This window comes from Marmota monax, unplaced genomic scaffold, assembly GCF_021218885.2.
Source record: "Marmota monax isolate L192 unplaced genomic scaffold, Marmota_monax_Labrador192_F-V1.1 WCK01_AAM20220418_F8-fsc00218, whole genome shotgun sequence".
Lineage (NCBI taxonomy): Eukaryota > Metazoa > Chordata > Mammalia > Rodentia > Sciuridae > Marmota > Marmota monax.
Window position 1 is genome coordinate 1,143,536 of NW_026694764.1, and position 26,525 is coordinate 1,170,060.

Genomic DNA, 26,525 nt, shown 5'->3' on the forward strand with positions numbered 1-26,525 from the left:
GTCCATTTTTGTTATTAGCCACACTCCCACCCCTGGGTTAGTGCATTTCTTAAGGCTGTAGATGAATGCACAGAATAGCATCAAAAAAGGGTTAAGTCAAGGTCACTGAAGGCAGAGGAATGAGTGACTGAGAAAAGAAGGAGGATGAAGGTGTGCCTGGAATGGGTGGCTCCCTAAGGTGAGGGTGGTTGTGGGGGGAACTCCTGGATGGCAAGGTGGATGTGAAATCACAGTACATTTGTTGTTTAATCTCGTTGGCATACAGATTAAGTTTGAGGATACCAAGATAGTGGTAGGTCTCGACTGTCATTATAAGATGTTTGGACTTTATTCAGTGGGCATTGATGAGCCTATGAAAGTTCTTGAGGACAGTTGTGATTTTTGTATTACTTTGGAAAGATCCCTGACAGTAAGTGGAGGGTGATAGGTGGGGCAATGCAAGAAGCAGGTGGTATAGTGGGAGAATGAACACCTGGGTCAGAATCATGGCTGTGGGGAGATGTTTCTGGGAGACTAGATGACACTCAGTTACTCTTTAGATTTTGGGACCAGGGTTGGATATGGAGTTGAAGCTACTGCCACTTACTGAGAAAGCAGATGAGAGAGGAGACAGGGTCAGCTTCTCAGGTCCACAACTAAGTGTACTTGTCACATAGTGCCAAGTGCTTAGGAGGGCCCATGATTGGGGTTTAATTCTTGGTGGCTGCCATCTTGGATTTTTAAATATGCTTATCTTTGAATTTATGTTTTGGAAGCAAAGCTTGATGGAATAACAGAATCTTGGCTTATATATGCTCTTATCTCAAGTCAGTTCTCTCCTTCCCTGAGCTAGAAGAGTTCTTGGCTTCCTACTTCCTTGCCTCCTGGTGTCACAGGGTATCAGCTAGCCTTTTCCTCAACCCAGTGACCACTGTTGTCCACTGTCTCCAGTGTGGGACTGGATCAGGAATGGGGAGGATAAGGGTGGTGCACTTAGAACCATGGCTCATTTGGTAATTTGGTGAGAACAAGACTCACCCACTAATGATCTGGATACCGCATGCATCCTGGCAATACCCTGATGGTGGTGGCGGGGTTCTCCCATCTGCTGTGGATTGGGTAGTAGAACCATGGGCACATACATGCTTTCTGGCTTGAGTTTTGCGCCCACTCTGGGACAAGGTGCATGGGTCTGGTGACTGCTGGGAGGGGAAACCTGGCATTTGGTGGGCTGTGTGCACATAAGTTGTGGGTGGGATCTCAAGGAGACACTTTTGTGGTCCTCTTCATCTGCAGGGATTCTCCTTCTTCAAATCTCAACCTCTCCCCAGACCACCAAAGATATCAGGCCTCAGGCTTCATTGAAGAGGCTGAGGTTATCTGGCTAAGGGTGAAAGAGTGAACTGTATAAGGGCTCTGGAGCCAGAGAGACATTGGTTTAGGTCTCACTTTGTCAGTCACCAGTAGAAGACTATGGGCAGGTTTTATTCTCTTTGAGTTTCACTTACTTACCTATAACATGGATTTGCTAACTCTACTGTGCAAGGTGGTTGTAAAGATCTGAGAAGATAGTGTGTGCTGTGTGTTTAGGACAGTGCCTGGCAGTGTTTAAAGGATGCTGCTGTGGGACCTGAAACCCTCAGTGTCCCTCAACCTCTCTTCCTCAGCTGCCATGTTTCCACACAATCTGTCTCTGTCCCTTTGTTCCAGAGAAGCCCAAGGCTCCTCCTTCAGGTGTCTTTGATCCTATGTCCTTCTGCTCTCCTTCTGGCTTTGCTCTTTCTAGATCTCTGAGTTCTCCATCCTCTTCTCTTACAACTCCTCCTATGTTTATCTAATATGCTCTTATGTAATACACTTTACATGAAAGTGCATTAAAGAAAAATCTCAGAATTCTTGATTCTAGCCCATTCAATGTATTTCAAGAAACATCCAAAAGTGACATAAATGACATAATCCTATATTTAGAAGAACCAAAAAAGGCTGTGTGCAGTGGCACACACCTGTAATTTCAGTGGCTCAGGAAGCTGAGGCAGGAGGATCATGAGTTCAAAGCTAGCCTCAGCAACTTAGTGAGTCCTTAAGCAACTCAGCGAGACCCTTTTTCTAATGAAAATATAAAAAGGGCTGGGGTTGTGACTCAATGGTTAAACACCTCTGGGTTCAATCCCTCGTTCCAAAAAGCAAACAAAAACCCTCAAAAAATTCCACCAGAAGACTTGTAGAGTTGATAAACAAATTTAGCAAAGCAGCAGATACAAGATCAACATACATAAATACATTGCTTTCCTGAACTGCGATAATGAATCAGCTGAAAAAGAAATTAGGAAAACTATATCCCATTCCCAATAATCTTAGAAAATACCTGGGAATAAATCTAACCAAGAAGGTCAAAGACCTCTATAATTAAAACTACAGAATATGAAGAAAGAAGCTGAAGAGTACCTTAGAATATGAAAAGAACTCCCATGTTCTTCTTGGATGGGCAGAATTAATATTATCAAAATTGTCATATTAAAAGACTAATACCTTTGTCAACAAAAGCATTATCAGATTCAATGCAAATCCTATTAAAATACCAATGACATTCTTTACAAAACTAGAAAAAAAATTCATCTGGAAGAATAGCTAAAGCAATTTGACCCAGAATAGCTAAAGCAATTCTGAGCAAGGATAGTGATGCTGGAGGCATCACAATATTTAACCTCAAATTATACCAGAGAGCTATAGTAACCAAGACAGCATGGTATTGGTGCCAAAAAAGACATGAAGACCAACGGAACAGAGTAGAAAACACACAGAGAGAAATCCATATACATATAGTCATCTGACACTCGACAAAGGTGTGGAAAACATATGTTGGAGAAAAGATAGCCTTTTAACAAATGATGCTGGGAAAACTGGATATCCATATGTAGAAGACTGAAACTTGATCCCTATCTCTCATGCTTCACAAAAGTCAACTCAAAGTGAATCAAAGGCCGAGGAATTAGACAAGAAACTGCAACTGGTAGAAAAAAAATGTAGGCTTAACACTCCAACATATTGGCACAGACATTGACTTCCATAACATAACTTCTAAAGTGCAAGAAAGAAAACCAAGAATCAAGTGGGATGGCATCAAATTAACCAGCTTCTGCATAGCAGAGGAAACAAGAGTGTGCAGAGAGAACCTCCAAGAATGGGAGAAGATCTTTGCTACCTGCTCCTTAGCTAGGGGATTAATATCCAGAATATATGAAGAACTCAAAAACCTTTATACCAAACAACAACACCAACCACAACAACTACCATAAAAACCCCCATCAAATCATCCAATTAATAAATGGGCTAAAGAACTAAATAGATAACTTTTTAAAAGAAGAAACACAAATGGCCAACAAATATATGAAAAAATGTACAACATCTCTAGAAATCAGGGAAATGCAAATAAAAAGTGCATTGATATTTCATCTCACTCCAGTCAGAATGGCAATTATCAAGAATACAGATAATAATAAATGTTGGCTAAGATGTATGTGTGGGGGGAAGGTACACTTATGTATTGTTGGTTGGACTGAGTATTAATATAAATATTCTGGAAAGCAGTATAGATTTCTCAAAAAAAAAAAACTGCAAATGAAACCACAATATGACTCAGCTATCCCATCCCTTAGTATATATCCAAAAGATCTAAAGTCAGCACATTATAGGGATGTAGCCACATCAGTGTTTACGACAGTGCAATTCATAATAGTCAAGCTATGGAACCACCCTAGGTGCCCATCAAGAGATGAATGGATAAAGAAAATATGGTACATATACATAATGGAAAAACGAGCCATAAAGAAGAACGAAATTATGTCATTTGCTGGTGAATGGATGGAACTGGAGAACATCATGCTAAGCGAAACAAGCCAGACCCAGAAAGTTAAGGATCGAATGTTTTCTCTCATTCATGGCAGTTAGATCAAAGTAAGGGGGAATAAAGGAGGAGAGAATGCCATGAAAATAGGAAGAGAAATTTGTGAGGTAGAGGACAGGGATTGATGGGGAGGAAAGAGGGACAGGAAAAGGGAGGAGTGGTGGAATGAACCTGACCAAACATTCCTAAATACATATATGAATATACCATAGTGAATTTCACCTTTATGTATATCCATAATGCACTTATTTAGAATACATAGCTTGGCGTGGTGGTGCATGCCTATAATCCCAGGGGCTTGGGAGGCTGAAGCAGGAGGATCACAAGTTCAAAGCCAGCCTCAACAACTTAGCAAGGCCCTAAGCAACTCAGTGAGACCCTGTCTCTAAATAAAATACAAAATAGGGCTGGGGATGTGGCTCGGCAGTTGAGCGCCCCTGAGTTCAATCTCTGGTACTCCCCCAAACAGATTATAAATAGATAGAATAAAGATCAATAGTATAGAGGAAAGGGAGCAGGGGAAGGAAGGAGAGAAGTAAAAGGGAAAGGTAAATGGGAAGCACTGGGGACTGAATCGGAGCAAATTACATTCCATGCTTATATAATGATGTCAAAGTGAACCCCAAGAGTGACATAAGCCAGAATAGAAGAACACTGCATGATCTCACTTGTTGGTTAAAAAGAAAAAAAAAATACACAAAAAAAGTAGAATGGAGGTTCCATGGAGTGGTGGGAGAGAAATACTATTCCCTCTGCCTGGGATATTGTCCCTCCGGTTTCACTTAGTCAAATCCTCTATGTTTTTTAGATTTTCTTCCAGTTACTTCCTCAAGGAAGTTTTCTCCACTAGAGCCTTTATCTGGGCCTGTTGTCACTTGTCTGTTAGCTGTGGTCTTTAATGCCAGTCTTTCACAAACTGCGGGAAAAGATTTTGTGTGCATGTGTTTACCATAGTAGCACAGGCATTCGTCACAGTGCATGGTCAGAGGGGATCAATGGGTATGTGATAAATACAAAGACTAGTCTCTCATCCTAAGACTCAGCCTTTGCCTCCCATCTCGCACCCCTCACTGCTTCATTGGACACCCCAGGCCAGACTTACCTCAAGGTCTCCAGGTAGCACAGAAGTTGTCTCAGGGTCTTACGAAGATTCTGCACTGCAGAGTGACTTAGCGAATTTCCACTAAGGTCCAGCTCCCTCAGGCCTCCACTGACCCTGAGAGTAGAGAAGAGAACCTGCCAGCTGTTGTCGGTGATGGGGACCCATCTGGACCTGAGGGAGACAGAGAGGAACAGGAAAGATGTGACCCAGATGTGCAGAGTCTATGTGCACAGCACTGCACAACAGGGAGGGGTTCTGTCCTCCTGAGCACCAGGCCTCAGTGGGCAGTGCCATTGCCAGGACTGACCCACGTTTCCACCTGCTCCTGCCAACCTGGTTAGGTGCCCTCCTCTGTGTGGTACCTCATTCTACAACCCTTACCAATAGTATACGGATGTGCTCATCCTCTCCATCTGTTTCTGTCTGAGCCTGGGAGTTCCCTGAATGCAGGGGCAGATAGTTGGTATCTCTTTTTATCTGTAGTACTCAGCATAGCCCCTGGCATAGAGGAGGAGCTTGGAAATTTGGACAGCCTTCCTCCCATCAATGAAGACATACCTGTCTTTGGCACAGAATTTTGGAGTCCCAGTGGCTAGAAAGGAGATGGGAACAGAGTCCAGGAGAGACGGTTTGAGGATGATTTTGTGATGGGATGTTGGATATGATTAGATTACTACTCTCCATGTTGGTTTTCGTGGGCCCCTGTACTTTCTAAGGACAGCAAGACCTTGGTGAAGTTCCACAGGAAAGAGATGGCAAAGGGAATGTCCTAGGAGAGAATATTTGCAACCCAGATGGGAGAGGATGATGAGTTTCACATGAGTGTTAGAGTAGACTCTGCCTTATATGACTTCCACCGATGTACTTTCTCCATTTTCACCCAATACTTTAATGATCTCACTTGCTTCTGGGGTGTTTTGGTTGGATATGAGGTGTCCCTCCAAAACTCCTGTTAATGCAGGAATATTCAGAGGTGAAATGATTGAATTGTGAGAGCTGTAGTCTTATCAGTCCATTCTAGTTTGAATGAACTGGGTGGTAACCATAGGCAGGTGGGGCATGACTGCAGGAGGTAGGTCACTGGGGTTGTGCCCTGGAAAGGTCCACCTTCCCTGGGGCCTCTTTCCCCTCCCTCTCTTTGCTTCCTGATCTTTCTTGAGTTCAGAAGCTTTCCTCCACTTCACCTTAAGCCCAGAGCTTGCTTGGTTTTGTAGAGCTTGAATAACACATCTTTAAATTTTTGCTTCACCTTAAGCCCAGAGCAATGGAGTTGGCCATCTATGGACTGAGACCTCTGAAATCATGAGCCGTAAATAAACTTTTCCTCCTCTAATTTGTACTTGTTGGGCATTTTGGTCACAGAGATGCAAAAGCTTACTGAAGCACAGGGCTTCAACTGCTCAAGCTCTATTCCATGTTTCAGAGTGACATTTCTGTTTTCTTGCCAGATGTCTCTATCACCACACTCCAGTAACTCTTCGATCCACTACAGTCCAGTCTTAATTCATTTTTCCCCTAAAGTCTCCAAAGCAGTGCAGAGGTGTGGAGCAGAGGCTCTGGAACCAGCTGCCTGCTTGCAAGTCCCCCTCCCTGTGCCTCATTCAGTCTCCTTAGTTGCAAAATCAGGACAGCAATAGCACTGGATGGTGCACAGGGTGTGTGACGATTATAAGATACTGCAGAATCTCTCCCAAATCCTAGTGCAGTTTTAAGCATTAAAATATAAATGTCAAAAATACAAATGCTACACATGCATCCAAAAAAAAAAAAAAAAAGATTCTCCAGGTGGCCAGTGTTGACTGAAACAAAAATTTAAACATGTGTTATTCAAGCTCTACAAAACTAAATAAATATAAAATAAATCAAATAATTAAAGTTCCAAAGGATGGATTTTGTTGATTCATACATAGCATTTTATACTACCTGAAGGGCAAAATTCAAAACTGATTCTTCAAAATGTATGTTGCTTGATTATAAGACAAATAGATACCTGAGGCCTCTCATCCTGCCTTGATGTATTTGGTGGTGCTGGGGATTGAACCCAGGGCCTTGTACATGCAAGGCAAGCACTCTACTGACCAAGCTATATTCCTAGCCCCTTTTCCTGGAATTTTTTTTGTTGGTGGACTCTAGTCTCCTGGCTGTTCTCCCTGCCTGGCCTGGCTGACTTGGAGCCTCTCAAATCTCCCTCTCCACTTGTAGCAATACCTCCCACTTTCCCATGGGATGCTGCTACCATCCATTCCAAACTCTCTTTCTCTGGCCTTGGTGTCCCTGGTTCCTCTTGTCCCCCATCTGGTCTCTGCCTCTGTGCCTCTCCAGGATGCACATCAGGCCACTGCCACTTGCAACACCTGTGTCCACATCCTTTAAGGCCAACATCATGTTTACAACCAAGAATAACTAGAAACAATCCCACGAATAGGGGAATGGTCAAATCAGTCATAGAGCTCTCCTGAGGGATGACCCCATGGTCATTCAAAATGCTGTTGTATCAGACTTAATAACACAAGAAGATAGTCTTGACCTTTTAGGAAAATAAAGCTGACTGATATAAAATGCATAGCATGGTTCAAATGAATAGAAGACATAACTGAATTATTATTATTATTATTATTTTCTGGTGTCAGGGATTGTACTCAGGGGCCCTTAACCACTGGGCCACACCCAGCCCTATTCATTTCTTTATTTTGAGAGAGGGTCTCAATGGGTTGTTTACAACCTTGCTAAGTTGCAGAGGCTGGCTTTGGACCTGCAATCCTCTTGCCTCAGTCTTCTGAGCCTTGGGAATTACAGGTGAGAGCCACCATGCCCAGCAATAACGCAATTCTTAATGATGGTCATCTCTGAGTGATGGAATTACAATTGATATTAATATACATCTTTTTGCTTATCTACATATCTTAATCTTTCTACAGTGAACATGAGTTTTATTATGAGAAAAAGCTTTAAAAATCTGAAAAGAGAAGACTCAAATAAATAAAACATTTTTTTCCTCTGGGCCTTTCTCCTTTTCTGGTTCACTTGTGTGCTCATTCCCTTCTTTGGGCCCCCATAATACCTTTTCCATACCTCTATTATCGCAGGCCGTCAAATTCTATTGTAATTATTTGATGGATGACTGTTTTCTCTCCCAGTTCCTTAGGGCAGGGATTGTTTTTTTGATTTGTAATTTGTAGGGCATGGCACAAAATCAGTGTTAAACTAATATTTTTGGAATGAACCATCTAAGGGGGGAAGATAGACTCATACTGATACTGAACGATCAATACTGCAACACAGGCAGGGGAAGTTCCCAGTGTTGCTGGGGTTGGATGGCCACTCAGACAGCTACTGTTTTATGCTTAGAGAGTGTGTTTCAGGTTGAGTGTCCAGGGCAATAGTGGCACCATTGATGCAAATAAGGAAATCAGTTTTGCAGGGAAAAATTGGGGACTCCACTTCATAGACATGTATCCTGAAGTGATGGGGGAAGATCTCAGGGTCAATGTCATTGTCATGGGAAGGGAGAGGGAGGTGTGCTTAAAGCAGTTGAAAGAGAAATTTATCATTTCTTGGAGAGACAGCATATCAAGAGAGAGAGCAGCAGAGGCAGATGGATTGCTTGATCCTTGGAGAGGGTAGAGTTTTTTTTGGTACTGAGGGATTAAACTCAGGGTGCTTTACCACTGAGCCACATCGCTAGCCCTTTTTATTTATATTTATTTTTATTTTGAGACAGAGCCTCACTAAGGTGCTGAGGCTGGCTTTGAACCTGCTATTCTCCTGCCTCAACCTCCTGAGCCACTGGGATTACAGGCATGCACCACTGTACCCAGTCATGCAGACTTAAGTAGGTAGAGAATGGTGGTTGGATGGGGCAGTTAGAAATCATGGTGACATCATCCTTTGGCCCCTGGGGCTGAGCCTGAGTGTCTGCAGTGCTCAGGAAGTGTGTGGGAGCTGATGAGAGGAAAGGTCAGGATACTCACAGGACAACTCCAGGGGGTCTCCATCCTTGTCCCTTCTGTGGGCCCTCATTCAGCTGAAGCCTCTTCACATGACTGCAGAATTTAATGCAGAAAATGAACACCAGAAGCTCCATGTCTGTCTGGACATACATCCTTGTTCTTTGGAAACAGTCCATGGCTTGCATTAGGAATTCCTCATCCTGAGTCTCATACAAACAATGGAGAAACTCCAGAGAGTGTGGTTGTCCTGGTGGGGATTTGGCCTCCACCCATTGCAGCAGCTCCCATTTCCTTTCCGGAGACAACTGGAAGGTGAAGGGTTTCTCTGTTGCTCTTGACCAGTGATCACTTAAGAGGCCGAACAGGAAGAGCACAGTTGGTGCCCCAAAGAGGTTGTTCCTTCCATACACATCTAGCAGCTCTTCCATACCTCCAAGGCCATCAGGACTTTGGCTTCTTTCCTCCTTATCCCTCAAGGCATAGGACATTGCTGCAAAGAACTCCTGGAAACAGAGATGAATGAAGCTATAGGTCAGGGAGTCAGGGCCCTTGCGGAGAACACCCCTCTTCAAGAAAATGGTGATGATGGCTTCATTTAACTCATGCTTCCTGAGGTCACCTGCACTGAACACAGTCTTTCTTTGCCAGAGGCCTTCAGCAGCCAAAGAACAGAAGTCCTTGAGCTGTGTCCCTAGGTGTGGAGCTGGAAAGGCCTGGAAAAGGTAGTGCATACACAGGCTTGTGATGGTCTGAATGGTGGGTGGGAGTTCTTTCCCCAACTCCATGTTCTCCTTCAGGTACGTGCAGACCATCCAGGACACCAAGGGCATGAGACACAACGTCAAGAGCTCAGGGTTTGATTCCAGCATAGTAAAGGCTTTGTTTGCTTGGCTTTCATCTGTGAAATATTTGTAGAAATATTCTTTCCTGCCAGACTCAGAGAAGCCCAGGACTTCTACCCAACGTGGTTGCTTCAAAGAAGGAATGAGTTTCTGCAGATCTGTGGTCCGAGATGTGACCAGCAAGGAGGCCTCAGGGAGTATGGCTTTCCCCAGCAAACTGCCCAGGAGTGCATGCACGGGCTGTGACTGGCTCCAGTGCACACAGAGCTCAGGACTCTGATTCTCCAAGACCCATTTTGGCTCATCGATACCATCCAGGATGAAGAGCAATTGCTCTGGTTGAGACAGGATCTGCCTGATGGGTGCTGTAGGGGCTGTCCCATCTTCTGAGATGAGCTCAGCCAGACTCACCAACTTGCATTGGGCCAGCTCTCTGCAGCTGAAGTAGAAGATGTGCTGGAAGCGGTCTCTGAACAGCTGGCCTTCTTCCCAGGCTCCCCTCACCTGCCTGGCCAGTGTTGACTTTCCAATTCCAGGAGCCCCATGCAGTATGACAATATGAGGTTCTTTCTGGAAACCTGGGCCTGGGCCAAATAATTCACGGATCTCAATCAAATGTCCTTGTTCCTCCACTACATCACGATGCCAGCTTTTCCTGGCCAGGGGATCCTGGCCTCTGGGATGAGGTTTTTGTAGAAGTAGCAGCTGTGTGAATTTTTGGTGCATATTGTCATTTTTCCAGGATTGTGCGTGGCGGAGCTTTTCTCTTCTCTGGTTTTGATATCTTTCTCTGATTCCTAAATAAGGGAGGAAAAGATGGAAACTAATGGTACAGAACTCAGAGTTGATCATTTATTCATTTAACAACTGAATGGACTTAGGTACCTACTCTGAGCCACATAGCACATTAACTGCAGATAATGGTGGGTTCTGGCAGGTGATGTAGAAGGAACAAGGGCTTTGGAGTAGAAGATTTTAGTTCAAATCTTTACCAAGTCATACTCTCTGATATATATTTTTTTCATTCAAATATTTATCCAGGGCTTTCCAAATGTCAGGCACTACTCTAGGGGCTGGGAATAAAGAGTGAACCGACAGACACAACTGTCTGCCCTCATTAAGCCTAGGACTTGGGCCATGAGCTGCACTGAGCCTCAGTTTTCTCATCTGTAAGTTGGGCATTTTGATATCTCCTTGTAGGAGGAGTGGAAATCATAGATAACGGAGCAGATGCTGTTGTCTCCTGAATGGCATCTTTTCAACACCCACCATTGCAGGACCTGCCAATCATATCCTTCAATAAGCACCTGTGATTGTCTGAGGGCTCTCTCATGGCCCACAGTGGGATGTGCCAGAAAGACTGCAAAGCTAATGCTCTAGAGAAAGCATTAGCTGACAACAGATGGGGTCCTCTGTACTCAGGACAGGCAACTCTGAGGAATGTTCTACATTGTCTCCCAGACATCCTCAACAGCATTGAACCTCAGTTGCTGCTTTGGTTTGGATGTCATTTATTTCCCCCCAAACTAATTGAAATTTGGTTGCTGATGTAGTGGTGTTGGAGGTGGGGCTTAATGGGAGGCATTTAGGTCATGGGGGAGCAGCTTTCATGAAGAGATTCATTCATTTCTTGAGGAAATGAGTTAGCTGTGGAGGGAATTGGACTCCCTTTCCTCTCTTCTGCAGCCTCTTGCTTGCTCTTCTGCCCCCTGTCCCTCTCTCCACACATGGAGCAGCACAAGATCCTCAACAGAAACTAAGCAGATGCGGCCATCTGATTTAGGACTCTTGGCATCCAGAACTGGCAGGAGATAAGTAAACCCCTTCTCTTTATAAAGTACGTGGTCTCAGTTACTTTGTTGTAGCAACAGAAAATGAACCAAGACAGATGCTCACAGGGGTAGCCTGCTCCATGGTGCACCTTTGCAGGGATTCTTCCTCCCCAGACTCACTTCCTTCTTCACTCCCAGTGCCTCTGGGGAATCACCTCCCCAATAAACTACCTGCACACACAACTCATCTCAGGACCTGCTTCTAAGGGAACCAACCTGTGAAAGATGGAAAGATGCCTAGTGAACAGTGAGAAGCTGAGCTCATCATGTAAAAGATCGTTCCCCACAGAGGGTCTTCAGGCTCCAAATTAAGTCAGATTCTGAATGGTGCAATTGTTATAATCTCGCCCCACATTTCTCTTCCTAACATTTTGAATGTCTCTTGCTTTCCCCCCTAGATGAATTTTAAAGATGATTCAGATGATTCATCTGGGATGGTGAAGACCAGTTTACCCCAGGACACCTGGTGGGCTATATCTGGAGGTCAAGTTACTACCTGTCCTACCTTTCAGGCGGGATGAAGAAAATCTGGGGAGAGTAGGGAGTGTGGAGTCAATTCATATTGTTATTCTTTGTGAGACTGCAGCTTCAGGGTCCAACTCACCTCTGAAATCATAATCTATGGGTCTGCCTTTATTGTCTCTTGTGAGAACATTTCTAGCAATGTGAATACCTTCTAGGAACAATAGGTCACTGCCAATTGTTACCTGGGGCCACCACCCACTCTGCTCAGGCTGTGCCTCTTGAGATGCCAAGAGAGAACTTAACTCTTCTGATGTCACTTTTTCCAAAACCTCCTAGTTTTCATGGATCTGTGACCATGGACTGTCCTCTTGAATCAAGTCACACTTAAAAAATATTTTCTTTCTTGAATTAAGTAATACTTAAAAAAATCCTCTACCTTGAATGAGTTTCATTTTAATATTACGCCCCTGACCAGGTAGGTGTTGGTCAGCTCCATCCAAATCCACAAAAACCAGGAAGATGGCTGGATTTGGCCTGTTTTTGCCAGTCCCAGCCAGCCACCTGTTCTTGTACAGATTGCAAGCTGAGAATGACTGTTACATTTTCAAATGGTTGAAAAAAAATCAAAAAATGAATATCATTTCATGTTGTGACAATTATATGATATTCAAAATTTAGTGTCCATAAATATAGTGTCATTGGAACACAATCATGACAGTTTGCTGGTGTATCGTCTATGGTTGCCTTAAGGCTGTGATGGCCGGTTTGAGTAGCTGTGGCAAAGACCCACAGAGTTTAAAATATTGTTTATCATTTCCTTTACACAGTCAGATTTTTTTTTGCCTTTGTTCTTGATCAATCAGAAAGCCTGCTGTGTGATTTCTGTACTTGTTATGAAACTGTTCAACTTCCACCCTTGAAGAATTTCTTTAGAATTTAGAATCAGGGAAAACTTGAGGAAATGGGTTAGCTGTGGAGGGAATTTGACTCCCATTCCCTTGAGTGGGTCTTTTCTTATTGATAATAGCTATTATGTAACCCATTATATTGCTCTTTTTTCCCTGCTTGCCAGGATGCTCAGAACCGATGGAACCTTTAATTGTAGCAACTAATTTGCCTTCATGGTTTTTATACTTGCTTTTTAAAATTTTTTATCATTATTGCATTCTAGTAATAGTGCATTGGTATGTTTCTGTACGATGCCTCGACTCCTTCCTATTTTTCTGCCTTTTCTCATTTCTTCTTTCCCTTCTTTCTTCCTTCTTTCCTTTTGTGAATGGGAAGTGGTGTGACTAATTAAATCAGTTGACACACATTGAGCCTAGGCCACATTTTCGGCCCATGAATTCTGTAATTAACTCCCATTTGTGTGTAGAAGGATTCCTTTTCACTCAACATCTCTCAGATACAAAGGGAGCATCCCCTAGCATGGGTTAAGACCATAACACCAGAAGCCAGTGTGGCTGTGGCTTTGAAATGACTGTCCTAATTGCCTACACAGCAGAAGGGAGTAGGACATAGAGGTTAAAGGTGTGGACTGTGGTGTTGGGGAGAAGGAAGGCTGAATTCCAGCTTTGCCCCTCATTGTGACACTTTACTTTTTTCAGCCTCAGTTTTCTCATTTGCAAGATGGGACCATAAGAGTGGTTGTGAAATTTAAATAGAATGAGCAATTGAAGCACTGGCACAGGGTCTGACGTGGAGTGGGGTGTCTAGCAAGCACTTGCAGGCATGTGACTTTCTCTAGACCACTTCCAGCAGGGGATTGGTGAGAAGCTCTGTGGACATCAGATCCAGCTTACCTGACCCCTAGGCCAGTGGAGTATGTTTCTTGTGCTGGAGAATGCACCCACATCCGCATTTTTAGCGGCTTCCTAGAAGCAGTGCCTTGGTCTAGTGGTGACTGCAGTGTTAGGGGTCCTAGGGAATGGATTCAGAGGTTCTCCAGGTCCTCTGCTCAGCCTGTTAACCTGGACCCCAGGGATCTGATTTTGTGCATGCCTTTGTCCCCCCGCCATGCCCCAGAAGCTAGGCAAGGCCTCACCTCTGTAATAATTTCCAGATGTTTCAGCCAGAAGCCTCTCAGTCTCAGGTTCATCTCCCTGATGCCTTGGTTCTGCATTGGTTTGAGGTGGAGGCTCCCAGCCCCCCAGCACTGTGGATGTGGGGGCATTGGGTGACTCTTGGCTTGGAGACTCCTGGTCTGTGGAGCTTGAAGGAGCTCGGTGGAGGAACAAGGGAGGATTTCCTGGATGGGGGGATGGGGGATGACAGAAGAGAAATGATTAGCTACTGAAAATGCACTTTGACTCTCACAATGATCTTGTGGACTAGTTGTTAAGATCTTATTGTTAAAGCCACATCAAGGTAGATGGAGAGTTTTATTTTCTTACGGCTGGTCTGAAGCATGTTGGTGGGAGTATAGTGTGTTTAAGGTTGCAAGATTTTGATGAACCACTTGAGAGGCCAAACTACCTATTTCAAGTAACCATAGTTACTCTGCAGCTTCCTGGGCAGGGTGGATCCTCTTTACTGCAGTGCACAGTTTTGCCAGACACTGAGAACTCAGGCCATGCAAGTTGGAGGTAGAGTTGAATTGTTCAAAGTGATAGAGAGCGGAAGAGCAGTCTGGTACTGTATTGGGCATGGGAAAGAGGAGAGTGCTCTTGGGAGGCATAAATAGCGGGGGAATCTTTGTTGGGGGAGACATGTGAGCAGTCTAGCCCCTCTTATCATATCAAAGTAGAGTGTTTGCTCAGATTTTGTGCAAGTAGATATGTGTGTGCGTGCATGTGTGTGTGTGTATGTGTGTGTGTGTGTGTGTGGCTTAATTCTACCCTGTGGAGTTGGAGGTGGTACAAGGAGCTAAAATTAAGTAGTATGAAGTCTCAGATAAGGGTGGAAAGACTTGTTCCACATCACACCACAAGTGGGTGAAGTCAGAATGAAAACTGAGGGCAATGGAGTTGGAGCCTGTAGCCACCCATGCCAGGACTTGGGAGCAGAGGAGTGAGAGTGGGCACAGAGGAAGGGGAAGGAAATTGGGGCAAACCCAGGACTTCCACAAAGCAGTGGCAGGGTGGAGAAGGAAATAACTTCCCCAGGCATGGATTGCTCTGGATTCTAGCCCTGGCTCTGCCCCTAAGTGCTCGTGAGCTTGAACAGGTGGGCTGTTCTCTCTAGCTCTTCTGCACTGTCAAGAGGTGGCCATTTTGATTGTTGGGATAGGAGAGGAAGAGGCAAGGGTGTAGCTGAGGTTTGAACCCTGGTGACCAAAACGATAGAGAATAAAATAAGAGAAGTTAGGAAAGGGAACTGGCTGGGGATGAGGAATGAGCCCAGCCTCATGCTCAGATTTTGTGCAAGTAGATATGTGTGTGCGTGCATGCATGCATGTGTGTGTGTGTGTGTTCATCTGGAGAACAGAAGCCTCTTTTGAACTTCTGGGCTACCCTGACCCTGTGGATCTTCAGTGCCCACCAAGATTATGGGATGAGCTCTGCATGGTCAAGGACCATGCCATACAGGACTGATGCACATGTGTCTCAATTTCCCCATCTGTCAAACGGAAAGGGGAGCAGTCTCAGCACTGAGAGGTCCTTGAAGGACCATTACTTCCAGCCGTATTGCTCTCACCACCCCTATCCTGTCTCTTTCATCTTTCCTCTATAGTATGCCCCCCAGGTCCCCATGAAGGTCCATGTGTACCTGTGGGGACCCACTGGCTGACTCACTGCCCCACCCCAGTCCCAGGCAGGGCTCTTAACTCACCTTTCTGGATGTGGCTAGGTGTTACAGGAAAAATTCTCTTTGATTCCTGGGTGGACCCGGTGCAAGGAAAATTCCAGAACTTCAGCACTTCTGTGGAGGTGGGCCAGCTAGGGGACTCCATGGCGGGTGTATTTGGGGAGCCGATGATTAAGGAAGAGTGGGCTATGGGAAGGAGACAGAGAGGTTGAGGGCTCGTCCGGGGGGCAGGAACAGAAGCCAGACTGAGCCTGGGGTTCTTCATATCAATCAGGTCCCATTTCTTAACCAAGTGAGGTCAGGAGAAACCCATGAGCCCACTGAGGCCCTCACAACCTCCCCCTAACAGGCTCATCCAGAGAATGGTATCCTCACAGACACCACTGGGCAAAGAGTCCTGATCTGGGGCTCAGGGAATTTGCCTACCTTTCCTGGTTCTGATGTTGCTTGTTTAGGTAAGTTAAAATTCCCCTCTGAGCGTTAGCTCTCCCACGTGGGGCTACCAGCACCTGCCTCCACGGGTTGCCAATAGTGATAATAGCAGCAGCAGCATCAATAGCAAGAGCTTGCATTTATGGAGCATTTACTGTATATTAGGCTCTGCTAACAGTTTCACATGGATTATCTCTTTTAACTCCCACACAGGCCAAGGAGACAGGCTCTTACTCTCTCATGGAAACACAGAAGCAGAGTAGTAAAGTGACTTGTCCAGGGTGGCAGTGCTGTGACAGGAGCCTGCCTCTGCCTATCTCCCAGTCATGTTCATAACTACAATGCTCTGTAAGGGTTTCTTGGGGAGCCGGGCTTGAAACCCATGCCCACTCCTCTCTGTACCCTTCTGAATGCCAGTCTACCCCCCATGAGCCCTCCAGGCACTGTGAGGATCACATGGGGATAGAAATGCACTGGAACAGAAGAGGGTATAGGGCAAGGGGTCTAGCAAGAGCCCCCCCAGCAAGCCTTCCAGCTCTAGCCTAGTCTGGCACCTGAATGCTCCTTTGGGCAGTCCCAAGTCACCCACCCAGAGGTGGCTTGGTGGGAGGGTTCAGTGGTGGTAGTCCCAGTGGGACTGAGGTAGGGTCTTTTTCTACTCACTTGAAGTCAAGGTCGTCTTTGCCTGGGCCTGGGCACACAGCAGACTCAGGCCCATCTGTTCCCAGGTATGGAAGGCCAGGTCCCAGGCTCGCTGCTCCCCATACTGAGCCACCAGTTGTGAGGCCACCTCCGTGCCACTTGCCTTCTCTGGTTGAGCTGGTGTCACACCAGAAGAACACCCAAAGAGTGTTTTGTTGGATAGCCGAAGCTGGAATTCCTTCAGCTCCTCTTTCGGCAGTAGCTCCAGGTAATGAGCCAGCTGGTCCTGGGTCCCTCTGGCCATCTCTGTCCCAGGCAGGAGAGCCTTGGGGATATTCATGGGGGGAGCAGTGGGTAAGTGAGTGGGTGGTGAAGGGCATCAGGCAGGTAGAGAAGAGTGATCTTCCTTTGCCTTGGCCAATGCACGTCTCTCAATGCACGACTCTCATGGGGATCATGTCTCTTAGCCTGGCAAACTCCGATTCAGCATTTGGGACTCAGCTTTGTAAACTGAGGGCATCTGCCAATATAGATGATGTCGGGAGGAGAGAGGGGAGAGGAGTGGTAGGAGAATCACAGGAGGGAGGAGACCCCAGGGGACTGGAAGATACTGGAGGAAGTCAGAATCCATGGAGGTTCTGGGGCAGGGCCCAGGGCTGGTCAGGAGAGGTGATGGGGGAGGAGGAATGGGAGGAGGGAGGGGTGGGAGGATGGAGGGATGGGGAGATGAGGGTGTGACTGACACTTACTATTCTGGGTTCCTCAGATTCTTCCTTCTCCTGGGATCTGGACTCTTGGAATCAACCCTTGAGACACAGCACTGAGAGGAGGTGAGGTGGAGGGGGGCAGAGGCCATACAAGTAGTGGGCTCAGAGTCCAGGACTGAGCTCAGGGCTGCAGGGGGGCAGATGCCATGCAAGTGGTGGGTTCAGAGCCCAGGACTGAGCTCAGACCCATTTGCAAGTCTCTCCAGAATGCTCCTGGTTGGGACATCTCCTAGTTGAGAACAACCCAGAGCTGGCCACAGCAGGAAGGACAAGTCACCCAGAGGAAACCTCTGAGGGGTGTGGTCAGGGAAGGGGAGGGGCCTGGACAGGCCTATCTATATCCAGGACAGACACATGCTGTGTGCAGGTGCATATTGCACCCTGTCACCCATCACCCAGAGCCTGCCTGCAGGGCCAGGGTGCACACTCTCCAGGCAGGGGCTGGGGATGTGTGCCCTGGCACTCAGGGTAGGTGGGGTCCCCCTATATCTGCCAGGGCGAGCTCCTTAGTGGAAAACGTTAGAGTTGTCCGGGAAGCATCTTTCCAGCCTCTCATGGTTTGGGGGCTTCCTGAGCCCCACTTGCTCATCCTGACATCTATCTATCTATCTATCTATCTATCTATCTATCTATCTATCTATCTTTCTATCTATCTCTATATTATCTGGGAATAGATAGATTCCAGATCGAGGGGGCTGTGCAGGCTGCCCAGCTCTCAGCTAGCAAACATCTCCACCCGAAAGCGGAACAGTCCCTGTCTTATCGTCGCAAAGCCAGGCACTGGGGGAATCAGAGACAGATGTTCTTCCTCTTTTGTCAAAGTGGCAGAGTTTGGGGACTCTAGGTTGGAGAATGACATTGCCCAACTCATTTGCTATTGTGAAATAAATAACACCAGGAGTTTCAGAAGATGCCTTGACTTGCCCTGAGCTGGAGGAGCCCAGGCGTCAGGAGCTTCAGTCCATGGCTTGCTTGGCCACTGGCTCCCTGAGCGGCTCATTCATGTGTTTGAGCCTCAGTCTGTTTTTTTTTTTTTAAATTAAGTGGGACATCATAAGTTTGCCAAGAGCCTCCAGTTCAGCAGGCATTCTTCAAACATCCTGGATCTGAGCTCTTAATCAGATCACTTCCTTTTTTCCCCTGCAGCCTGCCTGGATCACATGCTCTTTGTTTCAGTAAATGACTGCTGGGGCCCCAAACATTGGGTCTTCCTCGACTCCTGTCTCTCAAACCTCACATCTAATCTAGCAACTTGTGCTGACATCATTTAGAGAGATCCCGAGTCTTCTTGCCCCTGCCTATTGAGACTGCTGGTCCAGCCAGCATCTCTTTTACCAGGATCGCTGCTCTAGCTTCCAAATTCTTCTCCATGGTGCTGATGCTGCTCTTTTGCTGTCTACTTAGCCCAGCAGCCAGAATTATCCATCTAAAATATGAATTAATTCAGTTCTCTCCATCTCACTATGAGTAAGAGCCAAAGTCTTCCCAGTGGCTCACAGATGCTGTAATCCAGCCCTGTGGTCTCTCTGGATGATATCCGATCCCTTTCCCTCTCTCATTCTGCTGGGGGTCCTCTTGGCCTCCTTCCTAGTCTTTGAACACACCAAAAACATTCTCACCCCCAGGCCTTTGCACTGGCTGTTCATTCTCTTGGAATGACTTCCCCCAGCTATCCAGACTCTTGCTACCTGTACTATAACACATTATTCCTTCCCTCTAATACCCTTCACCCTGCTTTATTTTCCATTGACACCACCTGACATTATAGACTTTGTGTCATCCTCACCTGCAAATAGAATGTTAACTTTTGGAAGACAGGATTTCACTTGTTTTATGGACTCTTATATTACCTACACCTAAATCATCGCCTGGCTCACAATATCATCACAATAAATGCTTATGGATCCTGAATGTCTTTTTGACTTCTTTCCTTTTTCATCCTTCTAAGCAGCTATTTACTCTGGCCACTAGATGGCAATCAAGTACTTTCTGTAGGTTGAAACTGCCTCATCAATTAGAGGATCTCTGGTTCTCTCCAACTGAGTGCTTTTTTTTTTTTAATTGCAAAATTAGCTTCTTGTGGACACAATTTAAAAGCAAAGTATTTTACAAAGTTTCTAGCTACATAAACCAAAAAAAATAGATGTTATCTGTTCTCTATCACGTGTAATTAAAATGCCCCAGAGTCACCTGCATTCATTTTTTTAGCTATTCTTTTTGACATTTGCCTTCACATTTCTAAATAAACATTTCTACTATTAGCTCTTTATCATTAGTTTTAGGTATCAGCTTTTGACTTCCTGCTATACAACATGAGGATTTAACTCTTTTCATGCTCATTTTCATCCAAATACAATCTTTCCCCTGCTCCATCCCCCATCTTCCCAATAAAGTCCCCCCCTGCATCCCCAGGTGGCACATATAAATGGAATCATATAATTAAAAACAAAAACCTCTATTGGGGCCTGGATTTTTAAAGTCCTGTCTGTTTCTGGTGCTTTGGGTCTTTGCTTCCTTTCATTGCAGGCCTTTTAGGAGCACATAAAAAAAAACAATTTTATCCAAGTCATGTTATTTTCTACTAAAAAAGGACCAATGAGGATCCTCCACGTGTCCCCTACCTGACCAGAGTAAACTAATGCTTTCTTTGTAGATTTAAATTATCGTGACTTCAAGCCAAATCTCTGCAGCTCTTGGATGTAGGTCTCCTTAAAATTTGTTTCCTCTCAGCTGTTTCCAAAAGTGTCCTTGGCATTACCTGATGGGGATTCTGGAGTCAGTCCTCAGTATGCTCTCTGACCTCCTGGTCTTACTGCCTTGCTGTTGTCCCCAGGATTTCAGATGCCATCTCTGGCTCCCTGAGATTGATGGGCCTTGTTGTTCTTTCTGGCCCACCAATTCTGGGGTCACTGTTCTTTTTTTTGCTCACCCCTAAAATGTGGGACAGGATCCCCTCGATTCTCCCTGACACAGCTGAGACCATGATATAAAGATAACAACTTTGAGGGGCTGGGGTTGTGGCTCATGGTAGAGCACTTGCCTTCCACACATGAGGCACTGGGTTTGATCCTCAGCACCACATAAAAATAAATAAAAATATTGTGTCCATCTACAACTAAAAAATATTAAAAAAAGATAACAACTTTAAACAGACCCTCTTTTGTTTTGTTAAAAATATTTTTTAGTTGTAGATGGACACAATACCTTTATTTATTTATCTTTATTGTGGTGCTGAGGATGGAACCCAGTGCCTCACCCATGCTAGGGGAGTGCTCTACCACTGAGCCACAGGCCCAGCCCTGAACAGACCCTCTTAGAGGATCAGGGATAAAGGGAAATGAAGAGAGCAGAAGGTGTCTTACAGTGGCAGCTGCTAACAGTGTTCTTGGAGCCCACAGATCCAAGGCCATTCTTGAGGCCTCTTTTCCAGCCTGCAGTCTCTAGCTCTGTCTGGCCTTCTGTTGACATGGCTAGGTCATTCTTCAGCCCCATGATTCTCCAGTCACCTCCATGCCTGGGAGGCTGGGTCCGTCTGGCTTCAGATCCCCAGGAAAAGATCATTCCAACATAGTGAAGCTTTGACCTCCTCTCATGATGAGTGACATGGAACTATATCTAACCCTTTAGGTGTGTGGTTAGCACTATGGACCCAACAAGACAATAGCTGACAATTCATCTTCTACAACTTGGTATATTTCAGGCTTAGCTAAAACTGTGCACCGAACACTGGTACTTGTCATTCTTGGTTAAAAAAGTACAATCTAGTCCATCTAGTCTCCCTCATTCCCTGTGCCTCCTCTTCCTCCTTTTTCTTCTTGATACTGGGGATTGAACCCAGGGGTGCTCTACCATTGGCCAATCCCCAGTCCTCTTTAGTTTTTGAGACAGGGCTTTGCTAATTTGCTGAGGCTACCCTTGAGCTTGCGCTCCTCCTGCCTCAACTTCCCGGGTTGCTGGGACTGCAGGTGTTTGCCACTGTGCCTGTTCCTCTTCTTCCTAATCTTTCCTCCAGTACAAAGTGAAGGAAATATCAGGAATTGGTGTTTCTCCCCTAACCACGGTTTGCTTTAATCTGTGTGAAATTGGACAATATCAGAAAAAAAAAAAAAGACAGATTCTGTAAAGAACACCGATATTTATTTGGGAAAAGCACAACAGTTCATGAGAATATCAAGATATTGCAGTGGGAATATGCATGATATAGTAAATTATGGGTGGATTCAAAGAGGATGAGGCAGCCGCGCATGGGGGCACACCCCTGTCATCTCACTTACTTGGGAGACTGAGGAAGGAGGATTGTAAGTTTGAGGTCAGCCTAGGCAACTTAGTGAGTCTCTGTCTCAAAAAAACAAACAAACAAAAATACAAAACGTAAAAAGGGCTGAGGATATAGCTCAGAGGTAGAGTGTCCCTGGGTTTATTCCCCAGTACCTAAGGGGGCGGGGAAGGCCAGTTTTCAAAAAGGGAAGTTTTCAAAGACAAAAATAGGGAGGATTACATCAGATATTTTGAAACAATAATTCTTGACCACGATGATTAATAATAGGAGTGGTGTCAGTCTGAGGTTGAACAGACAGTTAAGAAGTTGTGGGGCAGATGTCCCTGAAGAAGTACTTTTTCTATAAGGTTCTGGTGTGGTGTTTGGTGATAGTAATGATTAGGCAGTCATGTATTGGAATCCTTCTTTCATAACCTCCCTGCTTTACTTACTTTTTTTTTTTAATTAAGATTGACACGAGTGCTCCATTTTGATCATGACAGCATTCACATTCCTTCACAACAAGAATATACACGTCCATATCGCCATTTTCTAAGAACACATAATGTCCAAGGGACACAGTCAATTTACATCACTTACAGTAAACACATCCTCCCACTCTGAATATTCTCATTTGACTTTCTTAATTGCATTTAAATCTCAGTCGAGAACAGTGATGGGTTCCTGTGTATGTCCCATAAAAATCACCCACCACTAGGGTCCTCCTATGCTCCAGGTGAGGCAGACCAAAATCTCCACTCCAGAAATCATGCATAATGTTTTAGGAATTCTTTTTACCTTGAAAACACTTCATATGTACAGGAAAATGGTAAGAGTTGTGCAGTGAGCTTCCATATAACCTGTATCTAGATTCCCCCATTGTTACATTATGACATTTGCTTTCTAACTCTGTACACCATTGTTCAATTTATTTTTATTTATTTTTGGCTGGTTATTTGAGAATAAGTTGTAGATGTCATGGATTTTCACTTATAAGGACTTTGGCAAGGATCTACTAAATAGTTATTTTCTTATATAACCACAATATGATTCTGGAAATTCAACATTAATCTGATACTACTATCCAAATACACTTAATTTTTAAAGAGAAATTTCCCCCTTATTTTTTAAAATCAATTATTAGGATAACAAAATATAATACAAAAAAAAGGTAAAGTAAAAAGTTAAAATATTTGACTTCCTTATCATTCCAACCACTTCCCAGGAGTAACCAGTGTTACATGGATGTTACACGAATATTTCAATGTTACATTAAAAAATTACATTTTTTCATGAATGTAGTTACTTCTCTATGTACCACATATGTAGAACCTGATTTTTTTTTTAAAGCAGAGAATTCTTTTTTTGAGATGGGGTCTAACTATGTTGCTGAGCCTGTCATTTTGATTTTTTTCTGGTTTTTAATTTTAGTTACTTTCTCCATTGAGTCACTGTTCTTTTAATGTAGTTCCTCCCCTTGCCGGTTTTCATTTCCTCTTCACGAAATATCTTATTGAATATGTTTTTTAGTGCAGGCTTTCTAGTTGTGAATTCTTTTAACTTTTGTTTATCATGGAATGTTTTTATTTAATCATCTATCTGAAGCTTAATTTTGCTGGGTATAGTATTCTTGACTGGCATCCATTTTCTTTTAGAGCTTGGTATATGTTATTCCAAGACCTCCTATCTTTTGAGGGATCAGCTGAGATCTGGATTGGTTTTCCCCTAAATTTTATTGTTTTTCTCTGGCAGCCTTTAAAATTCTATTATTATTCTGTATTAGGCATTTTCATGACAATGTGCCTTGGTGTGGGTCTGCTGTAATTTTGTATATTTGGGGTCCTGTAAGCCTGCTGTATTTGATTTTCTATTTCATTCTTTAGGTCTGGGAAATTTTCTAATATTATTTCATTGAGAAGTTTGTGCATTCCTTTGGTTTGTATCTCTGAGTCTTCAACTATTCTGATAAACCTTTTCAGGTTATCCCATATTTCTTGAAAGTTCTGTTCATGGTCTCTTAACATATTTTCTCCACAATCAACTTTGTCTTCAAGATTATATATTTTATCTTCATTGCCTGAAGCTCTGTCTTCCAAGTGGTCTAGTCTGTTGTGATGTTTTCAATTGAATTTTTAATTTGGTTTATTGATTCCTTCATTTTGAGGATTTCTGCTTGTTTTTTTTTTTTTTTCAGAATCTCTATCTCTTTAATGAAGTGATCTTTCACTTCCTGTATTTTCTCTCTGATTTCACTCCTTATGCCATCCTTTACTTTGCAGACCAGTTTAACTATCTACATTCTAAACTTCTTCTCTGACATTTCTTCCACTGTGGTATCAATAGATTCTATTCTTGGAATATCTTGGTTTGTTTGGGGCTATTTGTTTCCTTTCATGTTGCTTGCATGTCTACCCATGTAACAGTGTGGATATGAGGCAGTAGAGTTTCTACCCTGTGGACTTACAGTGTCTCTGAAGGTTTATAGTACCTCACTGTTTAGGGAGAGACAAATAATAACAACAACCAATGCAAACAATATACAGCATTAAACCAAATATTTCCTGCTCCAACATCTACAATGCTAATTATCACAATAAACAGAAATGATATGATCAGTTATTGCCTACAAGACAAACAGCATGTTTGCAAAAGTGTTTCCAATTTCAAATGGTGGACAGGGAGAGAACAGAAGTGGTATAGGATTTGATGATTATGAGGGAAAGGAGAGAAGATAGAAGCAAAAAATTAAAGAAAGAATGAAAGAGAGAACAATAGAGGTTGTTTGTTAGTGGAATAAAAGAAAGAGAATCAAGAGAAACAGGTAAGAGAAAAAATATATATAAAGTAAAAATTTTAAAAAATTAAAAATAAAAATAAAAGAATAAAAAGCAAAACTAAAATATACTAATCAAATATCCTAGTCCTCAAAAACCTGATCTATGAAAAATAACTGGCTTCAAAACTGCTGGAAATGAGAAAAAAATCCAAATATGAGTATGTATAAATGTCCATGAACATTAAGATCACAATTAAACAGAGGAAACAAACAAACAAACAACAACAAAAAACCAAAAAAGAAAAAAAATTTCAATGAAAAGTTAAAAGAATTCTTTCCATTGGAGTTCAAAAGATTTTCAGCTTCCCTTCTCAGCAGTTTTAGGTTGGGTCATCTGGAGCATGATGCTCCAGCCTATGGACTGCTGAAGTGAGAGAGGCAATTCCACACATGGAATTCCTTGAGGCAAGGTGGGCTCTTCACTGAATGCCAATTGTTCTGATGATTTTAAATCCATGCACCACTAGAGCCCAGTAATTGCCAGTTCACACTGGAAGACTGTACCTCAGGGATCTCCCCCTGGTTTCCACTCCTGTGGTGGAGGAGCCAATTCTTAGTCCTCTATGTCACCTGCAGACCCCATATTTCCTGATCTTGGGTTCAGTCTTGAAACTCAATTTCTCCCACCCCTGCCCTTCCAAATTCCCAGACAGATATGTCTCTTTGGCTAGCAGCTGGATTGGAGGAGGAGGGGTAGAGCTGGGTAGGTTTCTGAGACCAGTTGTCTCCTGTGTAAACCTCTCTCCATGTATGATTTTCTGCTGGTCACTTAAGCACACTCTGTGTTGTTCAGTGTGTGTTGACTGGGCCTGGGTTTTGGGCCAAACTTGGGTTTGTCAGGAATTGGCTCCCTTAGCTGCTAGCGCCCCATGCTACTGCTGCAAGACGGCTCCTTCCTTTGTCCTCTGCACGCTGCCTGGAGAGATGGTGGCTTCTTTCCAGCCCAAGAATATTATGCATGCGCCTTTTAGTTTAATCTGAAAATGTTCTTGATCTCTAAATGCTCCATACCTAGATATGCCTCAGGCCTCCTAAAAGTGCAGATTCCTAACTGGGCACAGTGGCGCACACATGTAATCCCAGAGGCTTGGGAGACTGAGACTGGAGGATCGTGAGATCAAAGCCAGCCTCAGCAAAAAGTGAGGCGTTAAGCAACTCAGAGAGACCCTGTCTCTAAATAAAAAATACACAATAGGGCTGGGGATGTGGCTTAGTGGTCAAGTGCTCCTGAGTTCAATCCCTGGTGCAAAAAAAAAAAAAAAAAAAAAAGTGCGAGTTCCTTTAATTCCCTTTTCCTCCACTTTGCTCACAAAGGGACCCTTTTGGCTGGTGCTTCTGGTCTGGCCATGGCAGTGGCTGTGCTGCTGGGGATTTCTTCCTTATTTTATTATATCCAACCTTCTGAGTCCCTGATCTGCTTTGAATGTCCAGTTTTAAGTTCCAGTGAAGTGCCCCCACCTTTTTTGTTTACCCACCTGGCTGAGAAGCTTCCTATCTGCTTTCTTGGTTTCATGCCTCAGAGCAGAGCCAGGAAAGTGACTCCCTCTATTCCGCCATCTTGAAAACCTCCCGAGGCTGGCTTAGAACTGGAGATTCCCCTTACCTCAGCCTCCCAAGTGTCTGGGATGACAGGTATGTGCCTCTGTATCCAGCAGGACCTAATTTTTTCATGAGTTGATTTTGTTTTTATCTTAAAATAGTTTGCAGACCCTTTTATGTTAGTACATATTGATCTAAACCATTCTTTTCCCTTTCCCCTGTTTTTGTAG

At 44.1% G+C, this 26,525-nt stretch overlaps 1 protein-coding gene and 1 long non-coding RNA gene across 6 annotated transcripts in view; one reads left to right on the top strand and one right to left on the bottom strand.

Moving 5' to 3' along the window:
* Nucleotides 1-17,932, bottom strand: part of Nlrp1 (NLR family pyrin domain containing 1) — a 42,598-nt gene extending 24,666 nt beyond the window's left edge. For 3 of the 4 annotated variants that reach the window (XM_046425064.2, XM_046425067.2, XM_046425063.2), the window contains exons 1-6: nucleotides 17,645-17,932; nucleotides 16,917-17,415; nucleotides 15,846-16,007; nucleotides 14,119-14,322; nucleotides 8,957-10,574; nucleotides 4,986-5,156 (exon numbers count right to left, since the gene is read on the bottom strand). In XM_046425064.2, coding sequence (XP_046281020.1) covers nucleotides 4,986-5,156; nucleotides 8,957-10,574; nucleotides 14,119-14,322; nucleotides 15,846-16,007; nucleotides 16,917-17,235 — 2,474 coding nt within the window. In that variant the 5' untranslated portion in view covers nucleotides 17,236-17,415; nucleotides 17,645-17,932. The remainder of the gene's footprint in view (nucleotides 1-4,985; nucleotides 5,157-8,956; nucleotides 10,575-14,118; nucleotides 14,323-15,845; nucleotides 16,008-16,916; nucleotides 17,416-17,644) is intronic. The other variant, XM_046425066.2, reaches the window with a different exon arrangement.
* The window catches only part of LOC124079455 (uncharacterized), an 89,777-nt gene continuing 80,287 nt past the window's right edge, over nucleotides 17,036-26,525 (top strand). For both annotated transcript variants that reach the window (XR_009225009.1, XR_009225010.1), the window contains exons 1-2: nucleotides 17,036-17,163; nucleotides 17,662-17,725. This is a non-coding gene — a long non-coding RNA (uncharacterized LOC124079455). The remainder of the gene's footprint in view (nucleotides 17,164-17,661; nucleotides 17,726-26,525) is intronic.